Source organism: Rhinopithecus bieti, unplaced genomic scaffold (assembly GCF_001698545.2).
Source record: "Rhinopithecus bieti isolate Rb0 unplaced genomic scaffold, ASM169854v2 scaffold_56550, whole genome shotgun sequence".
Taxonomy (NCBI): domain Eukaryota; kingdom Metazoa; phylum Chordata; class Mammalia; order Primates; family Cercopithecidae; genus Rhinopithecus; species Rhinopithecus bieti.
In genome coordinates, this window is record NW_016821820.1 from 183,257 (window position 1) to 209,026 (window position 25,770).

Below are 25,770 nucleotides of genomic sequence, written 5' to 3' on the forward strand. Positions count from 1 at the left end.
TCAAGCTGTCCTCCCACCTCAGTCTTCTGAGTAGCTGGAACTACAGGTGTGCCACCATGCCTGGCTAGTTTCTTTGTATTTTTTATAGAGATGGGGTTTTGCCATGCTGCCCAACTGGTCTTGAACTACTGAGCTCAAATGATCAGCCCGGCTTGGCCTTCCAAAGTGCTGAGATTACAGGTGTGAACCACCACACCCAGTCTGGAGTCCTGTATTTGAGTTGCTCATTATAATCTTTGCATCAAAGGCAGTCAAGTATAAACTCGATCCTCAGGAACTTAGGTTAGACTCATTAAAAACACAAACAAAGAAAAATACATGCTGCTGCAGTGTCTTTGTTCTTTGGAAACAAAGGAAAGAGTAGAATAGCCAAAATATCAAACTCATATCAAAACTGCTCATTTAGGTCAAACCAAAACAAAGCTGCCTATAGTTTAAATTTCCAACTGTCAGTAAACATTAACTGTGGGTAAAAGTAGAGTCAAAACTAGAAACTAGGTAAGAGTATGTGTGTCATTTTGCTCTGCTGTTGGATATTGAGGAAATCTAGAAATGCGAATGAGAAAGAATCAGTTCTGTAACTCAAAACTCAATGCCAGTAATGGCTCAGGGTACAATGAAGACCCACTTCATAGCAGGGGCTATAGGCAGAGAATGAGGGACACAGGCCCATCTCAGGTGACCATGGATGGAGGTTGGACAGGCCTCGCTTGCTTGGAGGAAACTGAGTGTGGCAGAAAATATGCTATCTTCTTGGTATGGTCACAGCAAATGGCCTTTTGTAATATGACATTAATAGGTCCAACATGGAGAAATAAAATGTTATGACAGGTGGGCAGAATGAGAGAAGGAAAGTCCCAGAAGAGGTCTGCAGTTAGCACACTGGTCACAGGTAATATGGCCCAAATCACTGGGCTGTGGAGATTCAGTATAAGAGCTTCTGCATCTGAAAAGAATCCAGACAAGGCAAGGGTCTCATCTCTTTTCAGAGACTTAAATAGGGAATTATACGCACAGGCCCACAACCCAGACATGGCAAATATTAAAATTTGGCCATGACATTTTAAAAATAAATAAAACATTACAGATACAGTTGAAGCCCACCCCCTTCATCTTTTTGGTCCTCTCTCATTCCCTAGAGGCGATCACAGTAGAAGGGTATGTTCCTGTTTTCTCCATGTGTTTAAATTTTGATCATATATGCATGCACATAAACAACCTATAATGTTGTTTTATGTATTCTACCATTTGATAGAAAGGAGATCATATGTATGTTGATTTTTTAGTTAAACATTATGTTTTCAAAGTTTATTGATATGGGTACATATACTATAGATCAAATACATTCCTTTAACTGCATATTAGCGTATTTCATGATATGACTATATAAAATTGTATTCAATGTGGATAAACATTCAAAATGTTTTTGATTTGTTACTGTTACAAACAGTGCTGCAATAAATTTTCTTATAAATGTAATTTTGTACACAGGGCAAGATGGAATTATGTGGTCACAGGGTATGTGCAGATTTAACATTATTAGATATTTTCAAAACATGATTCAAAATGGTTATACGAATTTATGCTTTTGTGGTGAATGAGATAAATTGGTTCCCAACATTCTTGCCAGCAGGTGGCAAGTAGTTTCACAGTTATTTTTAATTCATTGGGTGAGAAATTGTATACCTTTTCATTTTCTTGATTACCAGTGCAACTGAGTTACTTTTGAAGTGTCTGTAGGCCAGTTGAGCTTACTCTTCTGTGACATGCCTGTCAACATTTTTTGTCCACTTTTCTATAGTGCTTGCCTTTTGAACTTGTAAGTCTGTATTTAAAAAATACAGCCGGGGGCGGCGGCTAAAGCCTGTAATCCCAGAACTTTGGGAGGCCACGGCAAGTGGATCATTTGAGGTCAGGAGTTCGAGACCAGCCTGGCCAACATGGCGGAACCCCATCTCTACTGAAAATACAAAAATTAGCCAGGCATGGTGGTGGGCGCCTCTAATCCCAGCTACTCAGGAGGCAGAGGCAGGAGAATCGCTTGAACCTGGGAGGTGGAGATTGCAGTGAGCCAAGATCATGCCACCGCACTCCAGCCTGGGTGACAGAGTGAGACTCCATCTCAAAAAAAAAAAAAAATTAAAAAAAATATATATACTTTGAATACCAATCTTTTTTGTCAGCTATATGTTGTAAATATATTCTTCTGGTTTCTGGCTTTGCTTTTAGCGAAAACTTTATACTGTTTTCTTTTCTTGCATAGGATTTAAAAAAGGTTATGTGGTCAATTTCTCAATTTTCCTTTATTTTCTATTGCTTTCTTTCTTCTTAGTAAAGAAACTTTTATTCCTCTTGAAGTAATTAATGGGGACTTCTATCCTCTTTTAAATGTAATAAGGATTTACTTGCCACATCTGGGTCTTTATCGAAATGAGTGTGTATGTGTTATAAAGCATGGGATATTTAAAATATACATATTTTTTCATCTTAAAAATGTTTTTTAATTTTATGTATTTTCTAATTTATTTATTTATTTATTTATTTATTTATTTATTTATTTATTTATTTATTATTTTTGAGAGGGAGTCTCACTCGTCCGCCCAGGCTGGAGTGCAATGGCCGATCTCGGCTCACTGCAAGCTCCGCCTCCCCGGTTCACGCCATTCTCCCGCCTCAGCCTCCCAAGTAGCTGGGACCGCAGGCCCTCACCACCACGCCAGGCTAATTTTTTGTATATTTATAGAGACGGGGTTTCACTGTGTTAACTAGGATGGTCTCCATCTCCTGACCTCATGATCCTCCCGCCTTGGCCTCCCAAAGTGCTGGGATTACAGGCGTGAGCCACCACACCTGGCCTTCTAATTTTTATTTTAAAAATACATCTGGCCCTCCTACTTGTCAAAGGCATTTAAAATACTTATTCTGGTTTGGGTGTCCTTGTATTTTATTCAGCATTTATCCTGTTATGTTCAAAAGGGAGCCTGGCTTATAATTTTCTGTTCTCTTTGGTTTTAGTATAAAGGTTACGTTAACATCATAAAATGAGTTAAGGGGTGGGGCTTTGGCTGTCTTTCCTATCTCGGGAATAGTTTATATTGGATGGTTAGCTACTATAACTGTCCTGTAACATAGTCCAGATATGCTGCTTTTACAAGCAGGTAGATACGTGATTACTGATTGAATTTCCTTTTCTTTTTGAAATGTTTGATAATTTATATTTACCTAGAGAATTGCCTATTTTAAATTTATTTTCAAATTTTCTGCACAAACAATTCATAGCAATATCCTATAATTTTTATTTATTTCATATTTCAATAGTCACGATGTTCACGTGGTTCAAAATCGAAAGATTTTGGAAAGTTTTCTTTCATCTTGTCTGCAAGCCACCAATTTCCCTCCCCACAGATAAACTAGTATTAGTTTATTTTGTGTCCTTTCCAAGATATTTAACACATACACAAGGAAGTTCAAATATATTTTCTTGTGTTGCTACTTTTACACAAATGATAGCATACTATATACATTTATATATATATTATTTTTTCACATAAGGATATATATTTAGAATCTTTCCACATCAGTACACAAAACGTGTCCTCCTTTATTTTATACCTGCATAGTACTCCTTGGTTTGAGTGTATCACAATTTTTAAAACCAATTCTTCAGTATGAAAATTAGGTAGTGTACATTCTTTTGCTGTTGAAACAATGCTACCATCCATAACCTATACATATATCTTTTCCCATTTATATGGGTTTGTAGGATAAACCCTCAAAGGTGCAAATTCTGGGTAAATAAAATACACATTTCTAATTTTAACAGGTATTGAAATGTCCTCAGTAGGATTTGTATCAATTTATATGTCTACCAGAAAACAGCGAGTCTGTTTTCCCATAGCCTTTTCAGCCGACACTTTATAGAAAACGTCTGGATCTTTGCTCTCTGACACCTGATCTCAGTGTGGATTTAATTTGTATTTCTCATATTCTGGGAATGCTAAGCATTTTTTATATACTAAATTTTATATGTCTGTATTTTCTTTTCTGTGAACTCTTTGTTCATAACCTTTGCATTGTTTTCTATTGGGTTTTTGAGGTTTTTCTCAGAATTGTAGGACCTATGTAGCTATATTAAGAAAATTGGCCCTTTGTGACATGTGGCGTTATTTTCTGCAGTTTTTCTATTGTCTTATGGTCTTTTGGCCTGAAGAGTATTTGAATTTTATATGTATTGCCTTTCCCATCCCCAGGTTGTTAAAAAATGTTCTCATGTTTCTTGATCGCTTTAGTGGTTTTATTTTATGCGTTTGTATCTTTGATCCATTTGTAACTTTTCCTAATGTAAGGAGTAAGATACGGATCCGACTTTATTTTCTTCTGGATAGTTACCAAACATCCACTTTTGTGCACTGATTTGAGATGCCACTGTCATAATAAACAAAATCCCTATTTTGGACTATATCTGGGCTTTCTACTTGGTTTTATTGATCAGCCCTCACAGAGGACTACCACACTGTTTTAAGTACTGAGGGTGTCTCTAGTGTGGCTAGCCTCCCTCGTTATTCTTTCCCAGAAATATTCTGGGTGTATTAATATATATTTTTGTCCATATAAACTTCAGAATTACCTTGTGGTTGCATTAAATGTACAGATTAAATTGGGAAAAAATTTTCAGGCATTACAAATCAATGAGGTTTGGGGACCCTTTTGTTCTAGAAACCATATATTGATATTCATATAGAAAAAAATTAAAATTAGATTCATACCTCTTTGGAAAATAACCATAGGTATATTAAACACCTAAAGAGAAAAGCAGACATTTTTGTATTCTTCAGGAGCATTTTAGAGTTTTCTTCATGCAACTTTTGCATATTTATTTTAAGTTTATCTTAAAGTATTTCATCTTTTGTGTTGGTGTCATAAATGAGTATATCTTGTTTTTACTTATGAAGCTTTTTATTTCTGTGAATTAATTTTGTAACTGATAATTTTGATAAATTCTCATGTTTTATGTAGTAGGTTTTCACTTGATTCTCTTGGGTTTTCAGTATACAATCAGCAGCCAACAGTGATGATTTCAACTCCTTTTTTATAATTTTAATATAGTACTTTTAATGTTTGCCTCTCACTTAGTTGAATTGACTAGTGTCACCAGAACAGTATGAAATGCCAGCGATGATAGTAGTGGGCATTATTTCTTTTTTCCCGTTTTTTGTTTGTTTGTTTGTTTGTTTGTTGACGGTCTTGCTCTGTTGCCCAAACTGGAAGGCAGTGGCACAATCTCGGCTCACTGCAGCCTCTGCCTCCCGGGTTCAAGCAATTCTCATGCCTCAGTCACCCAAGAAGCTGGGATTACAGTCATGTGGCACCACTTTGTATTTTCAGTAGAGGCGGGGTTTTGCTATGTTGGCCAGGTTGGTCTTGAGCTCCTGGCCTCAAATGATCTGCTTGCCTTGGTCTCCCAAAGTGCTGGGATTACAGGCATGAGCCACTGCGTCCGGCCCTTTTTGAGATTTTATTTGGAATGATTTCTACATATAGCGTGATGCTGGATTTGAGACTAAGTGCTATTGTGTTAAGGAAGTATACACACATTCCTATTTTATTGAGGATTTTAAAAAATTGATACTAGAAGTTGAAATTTGTCAAACGGCTCTTCAACATCTCTAGGGATGTTCATGTGGTTTTTCTCCTTAGGTCTGCTGTATGGGTTGGTTCAAAAGCAACTGCGGTTTTTGCCATTACTTTTAGTTACTTTTAACGGAAAAAAACCACAATTACTTTTGCACAAACCTAATAATATGATAAATTATATTAATAAAATCCCAAATATTGAATTATTCTTACACTCATCATGCAATTCTTCTTGGTCATGGTATATCATTCTTTTGTGCCACTGGATTTGTTTCTTAACATTTTATTTAGAAGTTTTACATTGATAAGACTGGTCAGTAGTTTTCTCTTTTGTGCACAGTTCTGGCTGTGTTGTTGATTATTGATATTAAGCTCATTTTATACATACAAACGGAAAAGTTTTTCTTCTTTTCATGTCATGTGCTCTGGCATAGTTTCATCTCTATACCATTTTTTTTTCTTTAAGGTTCAGTACATTGTAACGTGTGACTATAGTACTGCTTAAATGTGGTAGCTTTTGGCTGGGCTCAGTGGCTCACACCTATAATCCCAGCACTTCGGAGGCTGAGGCAAGAGAATCGCTTGAACCCGGGAGACAGAGGTTGCAGTGAGCCGAGATATGCCACTGCACTCCAGCCTGGCGACAGAGTGAGACTCCGTCTCAAAACAAGCAAACAAACAAAAGTTAGTGAAGTTTAAGGAATTTTAGTTTAAAAATAGACAGAAAATGCTCAAGCACTGCCTTCCCACATCATAGTGAGCCACCTTGCATACCTCTCGGGGCTGTACTCACCCTGCTTTAGTGATCTCTCCTCTCGTATATCAGTTGTCTGCAATTTTTTTGTCATCCATATTTTGACAGCTCACTTTTAGGTATTCATTCCAGTCGTATGTAAAAGTGGGAGTTGAAAGAAGGATTAAGGCAAATTACTGGAACACTTGCGACCTCTTTCTCGGTTGACATCGATCCATTTATCAACCCTCTTGAGGTACAGTAGATTTTTAACTAGATGGGAATAAGCTTAATTGTCTTGACAAACGGCCTCTAATTTTTCCATCCGGGCTAGAAGATTATCATAAGACACACAGTCAAACACATTGATTCTAGTGGTAACTGTGACTACCGCTTATTGGGTGCCTCCCCAGTAACAGGCTTNGCTTTTTAAAACCCTATCAATTTTCTACTCAACAGGTCCATTAAGATTCCTAACTCTTCTGCATTCAATTTTGATAAATTTTATGTCTTGCTAGTTTATTATCCATTTCATTCGAGTTTCCAAATTTATTGTATAGAATCAAGTAAATTCCTTAATTTTTACTGGATTCTTGATAATTTTCTCCTTGTGACTTATTATTTCTGATGGGTTTTCACCATTATTTAGTGATTAGGTTAATTAGCAGTTGTCTATTATTTTTTCCTAAGCAGTCAGACTTTGAATTTACTAGTCATATTATATTCTTACTTTAATAATTTATTATTTTCTATTTTGTCTTTATTAATTTATTTCTTCTACTTGACTTGGGCTTATTTTATAGTTTTTAATCCTAATTTCTTGAGTTGAATATGCTTATTTTATTGCTATTGTTTATTGATATAAGTAATAAGACTATAAATTTATTTTTCTGAGTACTGCTTGAACTGCATAGCAGAGGTACTAATATGTGAAGTTTCCTTATTACTTTCTAGATATTTTTTGCTTTTATTTGAATTTCCTTGAGCTATGTGAAAGAGAATTTAAAAGCACAGGCACGGTGGCTCACGCCTGTAATCCCAGCATTTTGGGAGGCTGAGGCGGGTGGATCACTTGAGGTCAGGATTTCGAGACCAGCCTGGCCAACACGGCGAAACGTCGTCTCTACTAAAAATACAAAAATTAGCCGGGCATGGTGGCATGTGCCTGTAATTCCAGCTACTGAGGAGGCTGAGGCAGGAGAACAGGAGAATGGCTTGAACCTGGGAGGCAGAGGTTGCAGTGAGCCGAGATCATGCCATTGCACTCTAACCTGGGTGATGAAGTGAGACTCCATCTCAGAAAGAAAGAGAGAAAGAGAAAAAGAGAGAGAGAGAGAGAGAGAGAGAGAGAGAGAGAGAGAGAGAGAGAGAGAGAGAAGAAAAAGGAAGGAAAGGAAGGAAGAAAATTGAAAAATCTACAGGTGATAGGAGCTTTTTTACTTTTGATTTTGTTACTAATATCTGGTTTTATTGCTTTGTAGTCAGGAAATCTTGCTTGTACTTTGTTTCTATGAAGCGATCACTACATATGCAACTTTATATGCATATTCTATATACTCGTTTGTGTGTATTATATACATACACACAATACATTCAACTTTACTTTTTCATCTTTGTCTTTTACATCGTGTCCTCTGTGATATGTAACAGAACCCTTGTCCACTGTAGGAATATAGTAAACTCTAGATTTTATTATTTCGAATGGCTGCAAGAGATTCTTTGATTAAAACATTTTGGCCAAAAGCCTTGGTCAAACTGTTTTAATTGGTGAATATCTGGAATGAGAAGAAGATTCTATTTAATGTAATACGTTTACCTTGAGGGTCAGACCATGCTATTTGAGTTCTGCAATTCTCAAGCACAATGTAAATAACACCAGCACTTTATAAGTGTAAGCTTCTATGGGTTTGACAAGATTCTGAGATGTATTTTCCTTATTAATAAGCATAAGTACACTCAGTAAAGCTAAATCATTTTACAATATCAAACAAATGAATCAAAACAATCCAACATTCAAGATTCTTTGAAAACAATTTACAGCTTTATTGGCATCTCCCAAAAAGTGTTAATAGGAATCTAATTTATAATATAACTTCAGGTTTATGATAATCTTCTTCCCTTTACCATTTCTTTTAATCTCTCCCATACCCCTACTACAACTAACATGGTTTCTTTTGCTTTTCTTTTCAGACTCCCCCAAATCTGTTCTTTCTCCCTCCTTCCCATGAACTCTGGTGTCCTTCCCCACTCCCTGCTGCCCCAGCTGTGTTCTTCCCTGCCACCCTGTTGCTCTTCTTCCAAAGTACAAAGTACAGTCCAGTCAGTCTGTCCCAGTGTTCTTCCTATTCTACAGTGATTTTTAATCTATTATCCTGATCAATATAACAAAAATAAATAGTAGGGTACAAGGTTGTCAAATAGAGAATTTTCTTAGAAAATCAGTAACAATATTCTAAAATACATTATAAATGCATGTCCCAATTACAGTTTATTTTACAGGTGTGACTTCTAAATCTATAAGGGAGATAAGATTTTGTGTACTTGCAAAGACAATCTAATCCTTTATACTGAGAATATAGTAGGTTGCTTATTTATGGTAAGTCAATATAGCTTTGATTTTCATCCCTGAGTTGTAGGTTTGTCTTTCTAAGAAAGAATAGACTTATTCAATAAATGATTTTGTTTTGCAGTCTAAAGAAGGTGCATTTATTGTCAGAGATTCAAGACATTTAGGATCCTACACAATTTCCGTATTTATAGGAGCTAGAAGGTAAGCACTTGTGATCTTGGTTACTATAGAAATAATCCCTGGGACAGTCTCTATCACATAGAGAATGTTAGTGAGAGCTTAGCTTAGGGAAAAGATTGTTGGCCTGGAAGTTAGAAAAACCAGCCAGTCTGTGATATATCCCTAGCATGCTCTGTGTGACATTGGGTAAATTTCTTAACCTCTCCTGTCTTCCTTTTCTCAACCATCAAGTAAAGTTGTAGTAGACATTGTTGGGCACTTTCCTCATATCCCTTGGTCTGTTCAGGGATTCACTTGCAGAAAGTTCTGTTGTACTCAGAAAGCTTCCTGTGTCTGTCTGCCTGAGGATGTTCTCTGGCTGTGGGAACTTGTGGGACTTACCGCTAGGCTGAAAGTTCCTGAGAGGTAACATCCCAGGAGCAACCCTACATTAAAGAGAAAGGGAGTTTGTGAATAAATATCTCAGCTTCTTTGCACTTCAGTGGGACAACTGTGAAGTGTGTTCTGCAGTCTCTCCTAGGTTCCTAGAAGTATTGAGCCCCAATTACCCATAGTAGTAACCTACTAACTAATGCACCCGGCATTGGTTTTTCCTCCCTTCTTGTCTCACATCTCCAATTGCTTACAGTGCTTGTGTTCATTCATTTAACCAATACTCGATATTCAGTATGTACTTATATGTATTAATTGTGAGATCTACTTTTTTGAACACTGGTCTTGTCACTCAGACAACTTTGGCTGAAGTTATGTTTGAATCTAAGGCCCCAATAATTTAGTTGACGAATTTTCTTGGCATGGGGAGGCACTTGTTGAATTTAGTCAATCCACTTCTCAGTGTAGTGTTGCTAGGATGAGTTTTAGAACTGGAGTCCTGTCGTTTAATGAGTTGGCTTAGATCCAAAGTGATCTTTCATTCTTCTAGTAATTCACATTTTCTTGATTGTAGAAGTACAGAGGCTGCCATAAAACATTATCAGATAAAAAAGAATGACTCAGGACAGTGGTATGTGAGTGAAAGACACGTCTTTCAATCAATCCCCGAGTTAATCTGGTATCACCAGCATAATGCGGCCGGTAAGTGGGGAACTTCAAACTGGGTGAGTCAGAGAGCCAGGCCCTTGATGGGCAATGCATCTTTGGTATCAGGCACTCAACAGGAGCAAATCTCCCTGTAGAAATAGTTTAAGCGCTTGAAGTACAACCTATCTTTTGAACAATTATTTCTTATTGATGCCTCTTCATTTTCTAGTTGGTTGGGGCAAGAGGTAGGTCAATTTCTTATATTTCTACTAGGTTAGAAAAATGATAGATGACAGAGAAGCAAATAGTCATCAATCATTATGCATTTGTTCTGGAAATTTACATAGGACTAAATGTAATAAGATTTCAAATACCCTAAATAATGATGCTTCTTTCCCTTCCTGATAAATCTGCTCTCTACTTTAGACAATTGCGATAGAAAATTACCCTTATATCTCTCATTCTCTGTTCTTTCTTGTTTGGAGAATATAAAAAGTCACAGAGAATACAGCCTTTCACAGTTACAATTTAGCGTAACTATACCAGAAACATATTTAACCCATCTCCCCAGCCATTGTTTGCAATAATTGCTATTTTTGCAAACCTATCATCTGTGGACAGATATAGGATCCCAGAAAGCTCCAGCACAATTACAATCACCTCTCTGGCCTTTAGCCCTTGCTCAGCCTGTGCTGAACCACTCTGAGCCCATAGGGAATCTTCTTACCTCAGCATTGCAGAATTCAGAATCCACTGTAACATTTCATATTACTTTGACTTCTTGTCATGCATTTCGTTTTTAGATTTCTCTCATGAAAAGTGAATATTCCTTTTGGAAAGAGTTCACTTTTCCATTACACTGGTTCTAAGTATCAGGAATATATCAAAGGACATTTTTATCCACTTGTGGGATGCATTCACATGGATATTCCAGGCAGTCACTGGAATTTTGGTTAAGGAGTGAGGGTAAAATATCTAGATGGGGCCATAAAGGTCATAGTTGTAGCTAGAGATAGAGTCAAGATGTCAGTTCTGAGTTTTCTCCTTTACATTCCTCTTTTTCCTTCCTCCAAGGAAAAAACTTAAAAAAGAGTGGTTATGGTGAAAAGTTAAATGAGGTTAGATGAGGGCTTTAACCTCAACTAGGTCTTAGAGTCACTGGTAAGTATCCATTCCTGTTCCCTGTTCAAACTTTTACCATTCTCAAGACTCCTTTACCAAAATTAACCACTGCCCTATTAGCAAATCTCCCATCTGTCTACCTCACTAGGAAAAGTGAAGTCACCAGGCATGAGCGACCTCCGTCTCCTCTTCTGTCCCCATGCCCTGTCATCCTCATTCCCTCCAGTAGTAGTGAGGGCATGCCTGTGCTCTTGCCCTTACCTGCCAATCCACTGTTCCTTTCTCTCCTGTATCTCTTCTATTCTTCTGACTTTCTCCCTTTAGTTCTTAACTCTATAAACATGCTTAAGACTTTCTTATCCTAAAAACAAAAACAACTCTTCTCCTGCTGCCCTAATTCTTTCTCCCTTTACACATTGCTCTTGTAAGTTGCACTTTTGGAAAAATGTGTCCACATCCACTGTCTCCACTCTCTCACTTTCCATTTACTTTTTAAACATCTACGATCTGTCTTCTGCTTTCAGCACTCCATATTTGACCAGTGGCCCGTATCTTGACAGTACGGTGGTGCTTTCTAGTTCTCATGTGTTCAGGTCCTCTCTGTTACATTTGGCAGTGTCACTTGTTGCTCCTTCGATGTTTGACACCACCCCTTTTTGGCCTTCTCCAACTCAGAAGTTCCTAGTGGGTCTTCCCAACGTGCCCTACTTCTACTCTTCCCTTAAATAGTGGTTTTCCTACAGAATCCATCCCTGATCACTTCTCTTCTTACCTTAGGCATCTCCCTTTGCATAATCTTCTCTCTGGTAGACAAAGGCACTTGCAATCCTGCAGGCCCTGAACTTCACTGATGAAATAGATGCTTCATCTTACACCATTACTCTCCCTACAAATGTACTCTTTCTTTTGTCTCTCTCAGGTAATATCAGCATCATCCAGCCCCTTGTAAGGGTTGGAAGCATAGGAATTAAATAGATGCTTCTTAATACCTCACTTCTGATTGATTATCAAATGCAATTGATTTCATATCCTAAATGTGTCTCCTATAGATCCCTGCCTCTCCCTACCTTCTAGTACCACCCTAATCATTGCTCGCTTGGACAACTGCAGTAGCCTCTTAACTGGTCTCATTGCCTCCAATGTTGATTTCTCCTTAATCCATTCTGCTAGTACCAGAGTGATCTATCAGAAATGTAAATCTGGGCACAGTGGCTCATACCTGTAATCCCAGCACTTTGGGAGGCCAAGGCAGGTGGATCCTCTGAGGTCAGGAGTTCGAGACCAGCCTTGACAACATGGTGAAACCCTATCTCTACTAAAACTACAAAATTAGCCAGTCATGGTGGCGCATGCCTGTAATCCCACCTACTCGAGAGGCTGAGGCAGGAGAATCACTTGAACCCGGGAGGCAGAGTTTGCAGTGAGCCGAGATCACACCATTGCACTCCAGCCTAGGCAACAAGAGTGAAACTTTATCTGAAAAAAAAAAAAAGTAGAAGAAAAGAAAAAGAAATGTAAATCTGACTGTGCCCTCCTAACTTGGGACTTTTCAATAGCTTCCTCTCACCTGCAAGAAAATGTAATGCTCCCTAGTATGGCTTATGAGGCCCATCATACCCAGAATACTGCTTACCTCTCCAGTGTAATTTATCTGGCTCTACCTCCTGAGTTTTGCTCAAGTACCCACCATCATGCTTCACATTTCTAAGTTTCATCTCATGCTGTTACCTCTACTTAGAAAGTAGGGTCCTTCATAGTTTCTCCCCATGGGTTAACTCCATGTTTTAGTTTCATCTCAGTCATTTCCTCCTGAAGACTTCTTTGAGTCAAACAATGTGTTAAGTGCTCTTTCTCTACGTCCCAAGGCACCCTATATGCATCTCCAGCACAATACTTACTCCTTTCTCATTAGAATGGCCTCTCTTTGCCTGTCTTCCTGCACTGAGATAGAGCTCCCTGTGGGCAGAGTCCTCATTTTACTAATCTTGGAATCTGCTGTGATCTTTGGGAATCTACCTAGAAGAGTGCCTTGCACACAATAGGCACTTAATATGTGCTTCTTTTTGTTCTCACACTGGTCAAGCTCGTTTCTGTCTTCCAGCGTTTGCATATGCTGTTCCATCTGCCTGGAAGGCTCTTCGTCAGTCAATGTCAGCAGAGCTGTCATCTTGTCAGAAAGGCCTTTCCTGAGCACCCACTCTAAAGTAACTGTATGTTATCTGGTCTGCCTTGCACTGAATCATCATCATCTACTTTTTCTTGTGTGTGCATGCACTTGTTATTTTCTCTTCCTCTCACTAGAATGTAATATTCATGAGAGCAGGAATCGTCAGTCTTGTTCTCTACTGTCTCCCAGCATCTGGATAGTGTTTTATTAAAAGCTTTTATTAAAAGCACATACCAGGCTTTTAATAAATATTAGTTGAATAAATAAATAATAAATGATTATTAAACTAAGTTGAAATGTAAGGTATATGCCTAAGTGGGTCACTGAAAAGAAAAAAAGAGACATTTAATGTATAGAATTCTGTATGTTTACTGAACCAAATGAAGTCTCATTTACTCTACCATGCATTAAAAGAAAAAAAAGAGTATAGAAAATGGGCACACTTCAACACCGTTGGTGGTTGAACAAATTAGTATAGCCTTTCTGGGCACTCTTTGACCTGGAAATCACATTTTATAAGGTGATAATTTGAGAAGTACAGACAAATGTATGTTCAAGGACATATGGCATATTTTATAATAGTGAAATCTTGGAAATAAATTTAAGCTCTGTTTATAGTCAATGACATATATCAATTACATGCATAGTGCAAAAAGCTTTTAACAAAATATTTATACTTCTGTAAAATATATTGGATGTATTCATGTTTTCAATTATGCACATAGAGATTTTTGCAAAAATGTTCACCGAGATGATAACAATCTCTCTGTGGATACTAAGATTTTGTGAGGGATTTTTTGGGGTCATCTTTATACTTTCTTAGATTCTTTAAATTGTATACAATGAGCCTTTTTTTTTTGTTTTTTGGAAAATGTTTTTCAAATGGGAAAATAAGCAAATGGACTAACTGGTAGAATGAATTTTGTTTGCCTAATTATTTAAATAATGATACTATCTTCTAGTATATTTCATTCTTTCTTCTGTATTAGCAACTAGGCTTGAAATATTGATTTCTCTTTCCCCTTAGGTCTCATGACCCGTCTCCGATATCCAGTTGGGCTGATGGGCAGTTGTTTACCAGCCACAGCTGGGTTTAGCTACGGTAAAGTGTGCACACATGCTGAAGTAAAATAGCAAATCCAGTAGTAAAGAATCTAGTCCGGCTGGGTGTGGTGGCTCACACCTGTAATCCTAGCACTTTGGGAGGCCGAGGTGGGTGGATCACCTTAGGTCAGGGGTTCAAGACCAACCTGGCCAAAATGGCGATACCCCGCCTCTACTAAAAATACAAAAAATTAGCCGGGTTTGGTGCCTGTAATCCCAGCTACTTGGGAGGCTGAGGCAGGAGAATCGCTTGAACCCAGGAGGCAGAGGTTACAGTGAGCCGAGATCATGCCACTGCACTCCAGCCTGGACAGCAGAGTGAGACTCTGTCTCAAAAAAGAGGGAGAGAAAAAAAAAGAATCTCCTCTAAGTTCCCTATTGATTCTTTGAACTATCAGCACTTCTGAAATGTCTATCTAGAAACATTTCTTCTCAAAGTTTACATCACCCTTCTGAGACGTTTAAATATGTACATCTCATAAAGACAATTTAAACTTTGGGGAGAAATGCTTCAGTTTTACTTCAGATTTTACTGTCACATTACCAGGAGCCTTAATCTTCAACCTTTTGATAAATTACAATTCTTTTCATTTGGATATTTGGGTTGTTGTTCTTTGGTTACAAGGGTGCCTGGTAATTGACTCCTCTCCAAGAGAAGCTACTAAAAAGAGCTGCTCAAAGTATCTTCTCTTTTTTTTTTTCTAATAGAACGTGCACAAAGTTCAATTTGAACCACCTTCTAGCAAATGTGGTATTTGTAAATCTGTGAGAATAAGTAAGTGCCAGGGAATCCTATTTTCTAATTTGGTAACATTTTATTCCTTTAAACTTCTCTCAGTAGTGGGATTCAGAATATACTGAAAAAAAATTAATAACACAATTATATTGGGAAACAAGTAACTGGGACTCAGGATCTCATTAAGTTAAGTGGGATGGAAGCAGGATTTCTGGCTATTATTGGTGCCTGTATTAGTCCCCTGGCCCACAGATAGTATATATAATACAAAGTTCTACCATTAACAATTTACTTAAGTTAAACATAGTTCTTTTTTATTTCTTAAAATAAACTCAAAAAATTTAAAAACAAACAGAAGAGTGTACAACTCATAAGTCATAAGTCTATAGCTTGATTTGTTTTGTCTGGTTTGATTACGTTATATAAACGGAATTGGACACTGCATTTTTTTGTGTCTGACTTCCTCCTCACCTCATTACATCTGTGAATTTCATCCGTGGTTCTGGGTAGGGCTGGTTTATTTTCACTGTGATGCAGTGCTACACTGCATGACATACCACAACTTATTTAGCCATGCTTCTTGTAGATGGCCATTCGGGTTGTTACCAATTTTTGACTCTTACAAATAATATTGTTAAGAACATTTCTGTGTGTGTTTTGATGAAGTTAAGTGCACATTTACATTCCAGTATATGTTGGATATGTTCCTATTTACATTCTAGTATTCTAGTATATGTTGGACCTGCTGGGTCATAGGCTATGCATATGTTTAGATTTAGTAGATACAGTCAGTTTTCTAAAGTGCTTATACCAAATTACACTCCCATCAACTATATATAAGTTCTAGTGGCTCCATACCTTTGCCCTTGCCAATATTTTATTCAAGGTTTTTTTTTTTTTTTTTTTTTTTTACATGTTAGCCAGTTTGGTGTGTATATCTCATTATGGTCTAAATTTACATTTCCCTGATGACTAATTATTTTGATCAATTTGGCTTAGTGGCCATTTGGATATTCTCTTCATGAGAAAATACTCCATTCAAATTTTTTACCCTTAAAAAAGTTAGAGTATATGTCTTCTCTAGTTGATTTATTTATATTCAGAATAAGAATTCTATGTTGGTTGTATATTTTAGAAATATCTTCTGTGGCTTAACTTTCTACTTTCTTAATGAGGGTATTTTTGATGAACGGAAGTTTTATGAAGTATAATTTATCAATATTTTTCTTTGTGGTTATATTCTGTTGAATAAATGCATGCCAATTTGAAGGCCATGAATATATATCCTCCCATGTTACTTTTAAAACATACCTATGAGGCCGGGTGTGGGGCTCATGCCTATAATCCTAGCAGTTTGGGAGACCGAGGTGGGCAGATTGCCTGAGCTCAGGAGTTTGAGACCAGCCTAGGCAACATGGTGAGACCTTATCTCTACTAAAAATACAAAAAATTAGCAAGGCATGGTGGCATGCCTGTAATCCCAACTACTTGGGAGGCTGAGGCAGGAGAATCACTTGAACCTAAGAGGTGGAGCTTGCAGTAAGCTGAGATTGCGCCACTGCACCCCAGCCTGGGTGACAGAGTGAGACTGTCTCCAAAAAAAAAAAAAGAATAATAATAATAAAAAAATAAAACATACCTTCTATAGGGAGGGGGAATACTTTGCACAGCTGGTAGAAAGGACTATCAGATTTTACAATTCTTTAACCTTTTTAAATGCATTATTCGAAAGTTCCAGCAGATGGTGGTATTGCTGTATAAAAAGGAGACCCTAAACCATTAAGTTTGGTACAGTTTTCAAGAGGGTTATTTTAAAACAGTTTATTATTTTCCCGATTTGCTTCTATAAAATGAGAAATATGACAGTAGAAAAGTTTCACTTCCAGATATACTCTTAGATATATGGTGGGGTTAGATTTCTAACACTGAATTTATTAAATGATTTCATTGGACTTTTGAGACTGAGAAGAAAAGTTACCAAGGGAGAAAAGCCCTTTAGGGATGGAGTGAGAAGAACAACAGGAGGAACTGAAATCACAGTTTTATTTACCTTACAAGTTTACTCACCAGGAAAAAAAAAAAAAAAAATCAGACTGGGAACATAAATATTTTGGTTCCCAGGTCTAGTTTTGGTAGGTTTAGTTTAGAAAGGCACAGAAGTGTGTTCACTGTTCTCTTTGGGAGCAGAGAGTGCATTTTGCTAACCTTAATTTGTTATACAAACATCACCAAATAAATACAGTTTGTGTTTTGAAACTTGAGTTCTTGAATTACATTTAAGCCATAGAGTATTAAAATGGCTTCAGATCCTCTCCACTTTATACATTTTTTAACCTCTCTGTCAAATAATAGATAATTCCTAAACATTTCCCAGCCCTAATATTTTAGCATTCTTTCTTTCTACTTGTAACATGGATATTTTACTTTTTCAGAAAAGTGGGAGATAGATCCATCTGAGTTGGCTTTTATAAAGGAGATTGGAAGCGGTCAGTTTGGAGTGGTCCATTTAGGTGAATGGCGGTCACATATCCAGGTAGCTATCAAGGCCATCAATGAAGGCTCCATGTCTGAAGAGGATTTCATTGAAGAGGCCAAAGTGATGACGTACGTATAAACAACACACTGATAAATATCATACTATGCCCTGGTGTCATGGAAACAACATGAGCTTTGGAGGCAGCCACTCTTGGATTTGTGTCACAACTTTGCTCAAGCTCATTGTGTAACCCAGGTATCTTATTTGATCTCTGTGTGACCTGGGTGAATTATTTCGTATTTCCAAACCTCAATGTCCTCATGTATAAAATGGGATAAGAGTACCTACCTCACTGGATCTATGTGTGAATTAAATAAGAGAATTTATGTAAGTGATGAGACAGGAGAACTCCCTTGACACCTTTGCAGAATCCTTGTGAAGGGGGTGGCTCATTTACTCAACTGCTGTGTGCTCAACCCCCTTACGGGATGGGGAGCATGCAGGTGAGCCAGAGTGAGCGCTTTTGGGCTCCAGTCCCACGACGGTGTCTAGAGGTGTTACAATGCTCTTTTAACTTTTCCATCTGCAGATGGCTAAGTGTTAACCACTTCAGTGGAAAGTCAGGGTGACAGCCTTTTGCATCCTGCCTTCTTGATACCTGGGTCCTTATATGGCATCCAGGAAGAATCAGGTCACATGGACTTGAAGGATGGTGAATGCAGAGATTTTACTGAGGTGACTCTCAGCGGGATGGATTGGGAACTGGAAAGGGGATGGAGTGGGAAGATGATCTTCCCTGGGAGTTCGACTGTTCTGCAGCCAATCTCTAACCACCCCCAGCAGAACTCCTCAAAGTTCAGACACTCCTCCTCTTCTCTTCTTCTGTGCTGCACTGCTCTGTCACCTGCCAATGGAGCTTGGGGTTTATATGGGCACAGGACAGGGGTGTGGCAGGCTAGAACAGTCTTGGAAAGGGCAACATCTGGGCACAAAAATAAAAATACCTGTTCCCATTTAGGGCTACAGGTTTCCAGGCTTGAAGGTGGGGATTTTTCTGGGGAACTGCCCTCTTCTACCTAGTATTTCCCTGCCTCCTGTCGGTATCAGTGACAAGCAAGTGTGTTCTTTTCAGCTCAAGAATAGGTGCTTTACAAGTACTGTTTTTTTTCTCCTTTTCCCAGAAGCAAAAATGATGGTTATGTCTTAGTAGTGATATACTAATCATCTTTTGAAAGGGCATCCTCCAGTGGACAAAAAGAGTTAATGTTTTTTTAAGGATAAAACAGTATTTGCTTTCAGAGGACATAAGTGTCCAGAGCTTTAAAAGAAGTGGCTCTTTGTAGACCACTGGACACAACTCTTCTGTGATTTCCCAGGACAGCATTTTGATTCAGTTGAACCCATTTCTGTGGCTCATTAACTGTAAAAACCTGAGCTGGACCAGGACAGGCCAATAATTTGACCATAGTTTAAGTTAACATTCTTTAAACATTTGTTCAACATTTATTTAGAGGAACAACAATGCTGTGAAGAAGAAAAACTCCAGATGGCAGTATTTAGATTCTGCTCTGTTTTCCAGAGACGTTTAGTTCTGACCCACACTTGTAGACTCCAACTAGAAAAACAAACAAACAAACAAATAAGCAAACAACAATCAGAGGAGATTAACTGAGCTCATTCTCTTTCAAAGGCAGAGCAAGTGTATTCCTTGGGGCCCTCAACCCATACCCTGAGGGTCCTATCAAAATATCTTTTCCATTCACTTACAATAGAATGAATTCCAAGGGAAGTTGTTACAAACACAATTTTGCAGTGGCATCAGCTTCCCAATGATGCTTTTGTGTCCCTAGGTGCCCCAGGCACCTATCTCTATCTGGCCTTTGCTTCCTGTAGCTGTCTGCATCTTACCATGGTTTTTCTACACCTAAAGGACAAAAATTGTATTCCTGAGTTGGATTAAATAGGCATAATAAAAAAAGAATGGGAGACAAGTGATTCAGGGGGAGTTAAAACCATATTTGAATCTCTATCAAACAAGAAAGAATTGAAGATGTTTAATGTCCGAATGAGAGAATTCTTGAAAGGTACAAGCCTCATTGGGCATTTGAGGTCAGGATCTTTGAGGACAATATTTCCCCCAATTCATTTTGGGAGGCCAACATGGGAGGATCACTTGAGCCTAGGAGTTTGAAACCAACCTAGGTAACGTGGTGAAACCCCGTCTCTACAAAAAAACAAAAAAACTAGCCAGGCATGGTAGTGAGCACTTGTAGTCCCAGCTACTCAGGAGGCTGAGGTGGGAGGATCAATTGAGCTCAACAAGTTGAGGCTAGAGTGAGCCATGATGGCACCACTGCACTCCAGCCTGAGTGACAGAGTGAGACCCTGTCATACACACACACACACACAAATCCCTGATTTCTAAAAAAGTGAGGCAGAAAATCTTCCATTCTAACATCCTATTGCAAATATATTTATCTTTAAAATAGTTGACATGCACTGACATACTATCTACCAAGGACACACAGCTTTGCACATATTAGCTCCTTTCTGTGTGTGGTTTAAATACCACCTCTTTCAGGAGGTCTCCTCTGACTACTCTGTTTAAGCTGGCATACCCACTGCCAAATGCTTTCTGTTGTATTGCCTTATGTTAGTTCCATCAAAGTCCTTGTCATACTCTGAAGCTTCATGTGTAGTTGTTTTATTTCTCCCCCACTAGCATGCAAGCTCTCTAACAATATAACCTTTTATTTATTTGTCCTGTTTAACCTGGTGAGTGTTAAAAAGATGACTAGCATGTAGTTGGTGCTTAAAAGACATATATGGATTATTGAATGAGTTAATGAATCCTCACCACAATTCCAAGAGGTAGCTTCTATTAAGATCCCAGTTTTATAGATACGAAAGAGAAAATTTAGGCAGCTTATTACAAACCAAAATGTATCTGAGACAAGGTTCAATTAATTTAAGAGTTTACTTGGCCAAGGTTAAGGACATGCCCATGACAGCCTCAGGAGGTCCTGATGATATGTGCCCAAGGTGATTGGCCTACAAAAATGTAAAAATGGCTTTACACATTTTAGGAAGACATAAGACATCAATCCATCCATGTAAGATATACATTGGTTTGGTCGGGAAAGGCAGGACAACAGGGAGTGGTGAAACAGGAGAGTTTTCTGGCCCCCACTTGCAGGACATGCAACAGAGGTGTGGCTCTCTGTTCAGCCACCATGATCTCAAACCTTTTACAGGATGGGGAGCACGCAGATGGGCAGGGTGCAGGAATCAGGGTGAGTGCTTTTGGTCTCTAACCCAACAGCAGCATCTGGGGGTGGGAGTCTGCAACTCCCAAAGCCCAAGTCGGTCCTTGTTGCAGTGTGCTCTTTTAGCCTTGTGATCCACAGATGTCTTAAGGGTTAACCAACTCAGTGGACCCTTTGCCTTTTTGCAAGGGTAGGGGGCCAGTGTGACAACTTTCTGTATCTCAAGCTCTTGTCCAGTGTTCTGGAAGATTGGGTCACACACAAACTTGAAGAATGAATGGGAGGTTGTATTGAGTGTTGGAGGTGGCTCTCAGCAGGATGGATGGGAAGCTGGACAGGGGATGGGTTGGGAAGATGATCTTCCCCTGGAGTTTGGCCATCCAATAGCCGATTCTCTGATTGGTCCAGCTGAACTCCTCCTGATGTTCCTTCTCTTCTCCCCTCCTCTGCTGTACCATTCTGCTGTTTGTCTATTCGTCTCCGCATCTGCTTCTGGACCTGGAGTTTGCGATTTATATGGGTACAGGATAGGGGACGTTTTGGGTCAAAAAGCAACTTTTGGGGCACAAAAACGGGAATGGCTGTTCTCATTTAGGGCCATGGGTATCTAGGCTTGAGGGTGAGGACTCTCCTGGGGAAACTGCCCTCTTCTACCCAATAGTTCCCTGTCTCCTGTCCGTATCAGTGGGGGCTTCCAAGTCATAGACAGATTCAAAGATTTTCTGATTGACAGTTGGTTGAGTTATTATCCAAAGAACTGAAATCAATGGAAAGGAATGTCTGGGTTACTATAAAGAATTGTGGAGACCAGCACAGATGGTCTGTGTTTATTATGCAGATGAAACTTCTAGATAGAAGGTTTCAGGGAAAATAGATTGTAAATATTTCTTGTTAGACTTGAAGAGTCTGTTCTATCAGTCTCAATGTCTGTGTTGATGTTAATGGTTATGAGGCATGTCCAACTCCCTCTTCCCATCGTAGCCTGAACTAGTTTTACAGGTTAACTTTGGAATGCCCTTGGCTAAGAGGAGGAGTCCATTCAGATGGTTAGGGGCTTAGAATTTTATTTTTGGTTTACATTATGTAATTTGCCTGTAGTCCCGCAACAAAACATCATTAGAGCTTCTGATTGAAATCAAAACTGTGAACTGTCTGGGCACAAAAAACGTGATCTTAATGAACATAATTATCAACACACTCTTGGAAAACTAATATATGTTAGAGGGCAAAAGACGGAAAGAGGAGAATTGTTTCAGGATACATTTTTGAGATAAAGTCATCAAGACTTGCTGATAAATTGAATGTGGTAGGTAGTCGGAAGAAACCAGAGGAACAAAGATGATGCTAAGGTTTTGGTGTACATTATTATATTAGGCAAAGGGTGGCACCATTTACAAAGATGGGGGAAGACTAAACAGGTTTAGGAGTAAAAATGAAGAATTCTGCTTTGGACATGTTGGATTTGAGAAGACTGTTATTTATTAGGTGTGATCAAGTAGTGAGGTAAATATATGATTCTGGAGTTCAGGAAAAAGGTCAGAGTGGAGGGTATTAACTTGAGAGTGGTCACCAGAGGTGATATTTACAACCCTGAAACTTAATGCAATTACTTAGGGAAAGAGAATAATTAGAAAAGGAGAACTGGAGAAGCCTGCAAAGGATCTGAAAATATTTAAATAACAAATTTAAATGAATTTAAATGTGTGTTTGGCCTATGATGAATCCCACATACTTCTCTAAACTGAGAAATAATGTGTATTAAGAAGTCCTAGAGTTATAACATACAAGAATGTAGATTTTCCATTTGCATCTTTCTGTGCTTGTGAGAAATATTTGTCATATTTGTTAGACTGAATCATATGAGAGTTTGTCTTTGTCTGATTTCTGATAAAGGTTTGCCTGATTTCTGTTAGATTTTTACCAGTGATCTTGATAAGGAAATGCAGTAATGTTTCAATTCTCAAATGCTTCCATGTGGGTATCAACTTGGTGGATTTCCTGTGGCAAATTAATATTTCATCTCAAGACTTGCTTTTCTGCACTTACTCTATATACATGTAAACTACATCCCTTAACTTAAAGTACACTTTATGAATTCAAAAAGTAAATCAGACAAAATATAATACATATATATATATATAACTCCAAATTAAGATAATGTTAAGTTCTCTGAATGCCTCTCTTCCTCATTAACTGGAGTGTTTTCACAAGCTAATTTTATGATAATGAGTCAAAAATCATTCATATACATTGTATTAAGGTACACAGTCTTCCCAAGTCACTGATTTTATTTTACATTTATGAATGAAAAGAATGAAAAGAAGCAATAAATTTTCAAGGCACATTTGACACAAGGTACGTCTTCTAAAATTATAAGCGTTAATTTGAATATTATTTTCCATGATGACTAGTTGGTATAAAAGGCTTGTAGGGATTGAATATAATATTCTATATACACACACACAAAACCAGTAAACTTTTGAAGTCTAGATAACTAAAAAGTTCTGGGTATGTTTTAATAGGCAACATTCAAGGCGCATGTGTGTATGTGTGTGCACTGCAAGTTTTCATGTTGGTAAATGTTTTTTAGTTTCCAACTTTATCTAAAAATTTCCTTTTAAAGAACTTCATGCTTTAGAATTTAATTTTTGTTTTCTTTTTTTAGTCACTCTTTCCTCCCTCTTGTCTGTCCAGAATTTTTCATCTGGACAGCTGCAGGTAGGAAAGCTGGAATTCAAGGAACAGGAAAGGAAATCTGCTCGACCTAGCAAGGATAAACAGTGATGAAGAAACAATGAAGAATTGTTTATAATGTTTTTAACATTTAATTATAATGTCTCCTCTACATTATAAAATGAAGAGGAGAAAAACAAAATGCTGACACATATAATGTGGTGCATGTAACATTGTTTCCACACTGCCTTTGGCATTACCACTCAAACTCTTGACCGCACATTCTCAGTGCACTAAGTGGCAAGGAAGCTGCATTACTTTCTCTGTGTTTGGGTGGATTTTTATCTTATCTTGATAATGAGAGTAATAAATAGATGGTAAATATTACCGGTTGTGTTCAAACATTTTAAAATGCAAACACAATTCTGCTCACTGGTGTATGTTTTTCTTCACCAGGAAATTATCTCATTCAAAGCTAGTGCAACTTTATGGGGTCTGTACACAGCGGAAGCCCCTTTACATTGTGACAGAGTTCATGGAAAATGGCTGCCTGCTTAACTATCTCAGGGAGAATAAAGGAAAGCTTAGGAAGGAAATGCTACTGAGTGTATGTCAGGATATATGTGAAGGAATGGAATATCTGGAGAGGAATGGCTATATTCATAGGGATTTGGTAAGTATGGTGCAAATTTACTTTTTTAAATGTATCATACCAATATTCAGAAGGATGTGACAATTACTTTCAATACTTTGAATAATGTATCCTTGATTTAATTTTTAAACATCTACCTATTCATGCAATTTGTTGTAAAATGTAACTTTGTTTTTAATTGCCCATTGATGCTGTTGCTGTAAAGACCCAATGGGTTCACCTTGCCTGCTGCCTAGACAGAGCCCATTTATCCGGACAGGGGAACCGCAATAGAGAAAGAGTAATTCACATAGAACCGACTGTGCAGGAGACTGGAGTTTTATTATTACTCAAATCAGTCTCCCGGAGCATAAGGGGATCAGAGTTTTTAAGGACAACTTGGTGGGTGGGGGGAAGCCAGTGAGCCAGGAGAGCTGATGGGTTAGGTAGGAGATGAAACCATTGGAAGTTGAAGCTGTCCTCATGCTGAGTCAGTTCCTGGGTGGGGGCCGGAAGATCAGGTGAGCCAGTTAATCGATCCGGGTGGTGCCAGCTGATCCATCAAGCACAGGGTCTGCGAAATAGCTCAAGCACTGATCTTAGGAGCAGTTTAAGGAGAGTCAGAATCTTGTAGCCTCCAGTTGTTTGACTCATAAACCATAATTTCTAATCTTGTGGCTAATTTGTTAGTCCTACAAAGGAAGTCTAGTCCCCAGGCAAGAGGGAGGTTTGTTTGGGAAAGGGCTGTTATCATTTTCATTTTAAACTATGAACTGTAAATTCCACCCAAAGTTACTTTAGCCTATGCCCAGGAATGAACAAGGGCAGTTTGGAGGTTAGAAGCGAGATGGAGTCAGTTAGGTTCTCAGTCATAATTTTGCAAAGGTGATTTCATAGCCAAGTAAGGCTTTACTCTATGCCTTGAACTAATTAACCACCTGACTTATCATGTGACTAAAACTGATTTCCTTTCCTTTCCGCTCTCCCTTCTTCCTTCTCTTCCTTCTTCTTTCTTTCCTTCCACCTTTTTCCCTTTCAACCCATAATCAAACATGTATCGAGTGCCTAGTATATGCCAAGCATTCTGCTAAGCACTGGAGATACAACAGTGAAGAACAATTTCCAGTTTTAGTCTCCAACTTTATCTAAAGAATGTCACCTAGGGGCATAACGGCCCCTGACGTGGAGGTAGTTTGGCCCTAACAGGATTGCAAGAGCACTACTGGCATTATTGAAGAGACTAGAAATGCTACATTATTTTTTTCTCTAATGCTCAGAACATTCCTATTTAAATAAATGATTGTCTTACCCAAACCATATGCTAACAGCACTGCTTCCCTGCATTGCTACCTCCCCTTGAGTAACACTTTCTGTCCATTCCACATTTATTCATGATATTCACACTATTCCCTTGTTGTCCTTATGTCCTTCCATGTCTTATTTCGAAATCCAAAAATTA

At 38.2% G+C, this 25,770-nt stretch overlaps 1 protein-coding gene across 1 annotated transcript in view; it reads left to right on the plus strand.

Moving 5' to 3' along the window:
- The window catches only part of TXK (TXK tyrosine kinase), a 68,132-nt gene that overhangs the window by 30,135 nt on the left and 12,227 nt on the right, over window positions 1–25,770 (plus strand). Inside the window, 5 exon segments of the mRNA XM_017860644.1 lie at window positions 9,056–9,137; window positions 10,063–10,190; window positions 14,453–14,527; window positions 17,698–17,869; window positions 24,137–24,353. Of these exon segments, the coding sequence (XP_017716133.1) occupies window positions 9,056–9,137; window positions 10,063–10,190; window positions 14,453–14,527; window positions 17,698–17,869; window positions 24,137–24,353 (674 nt within the window).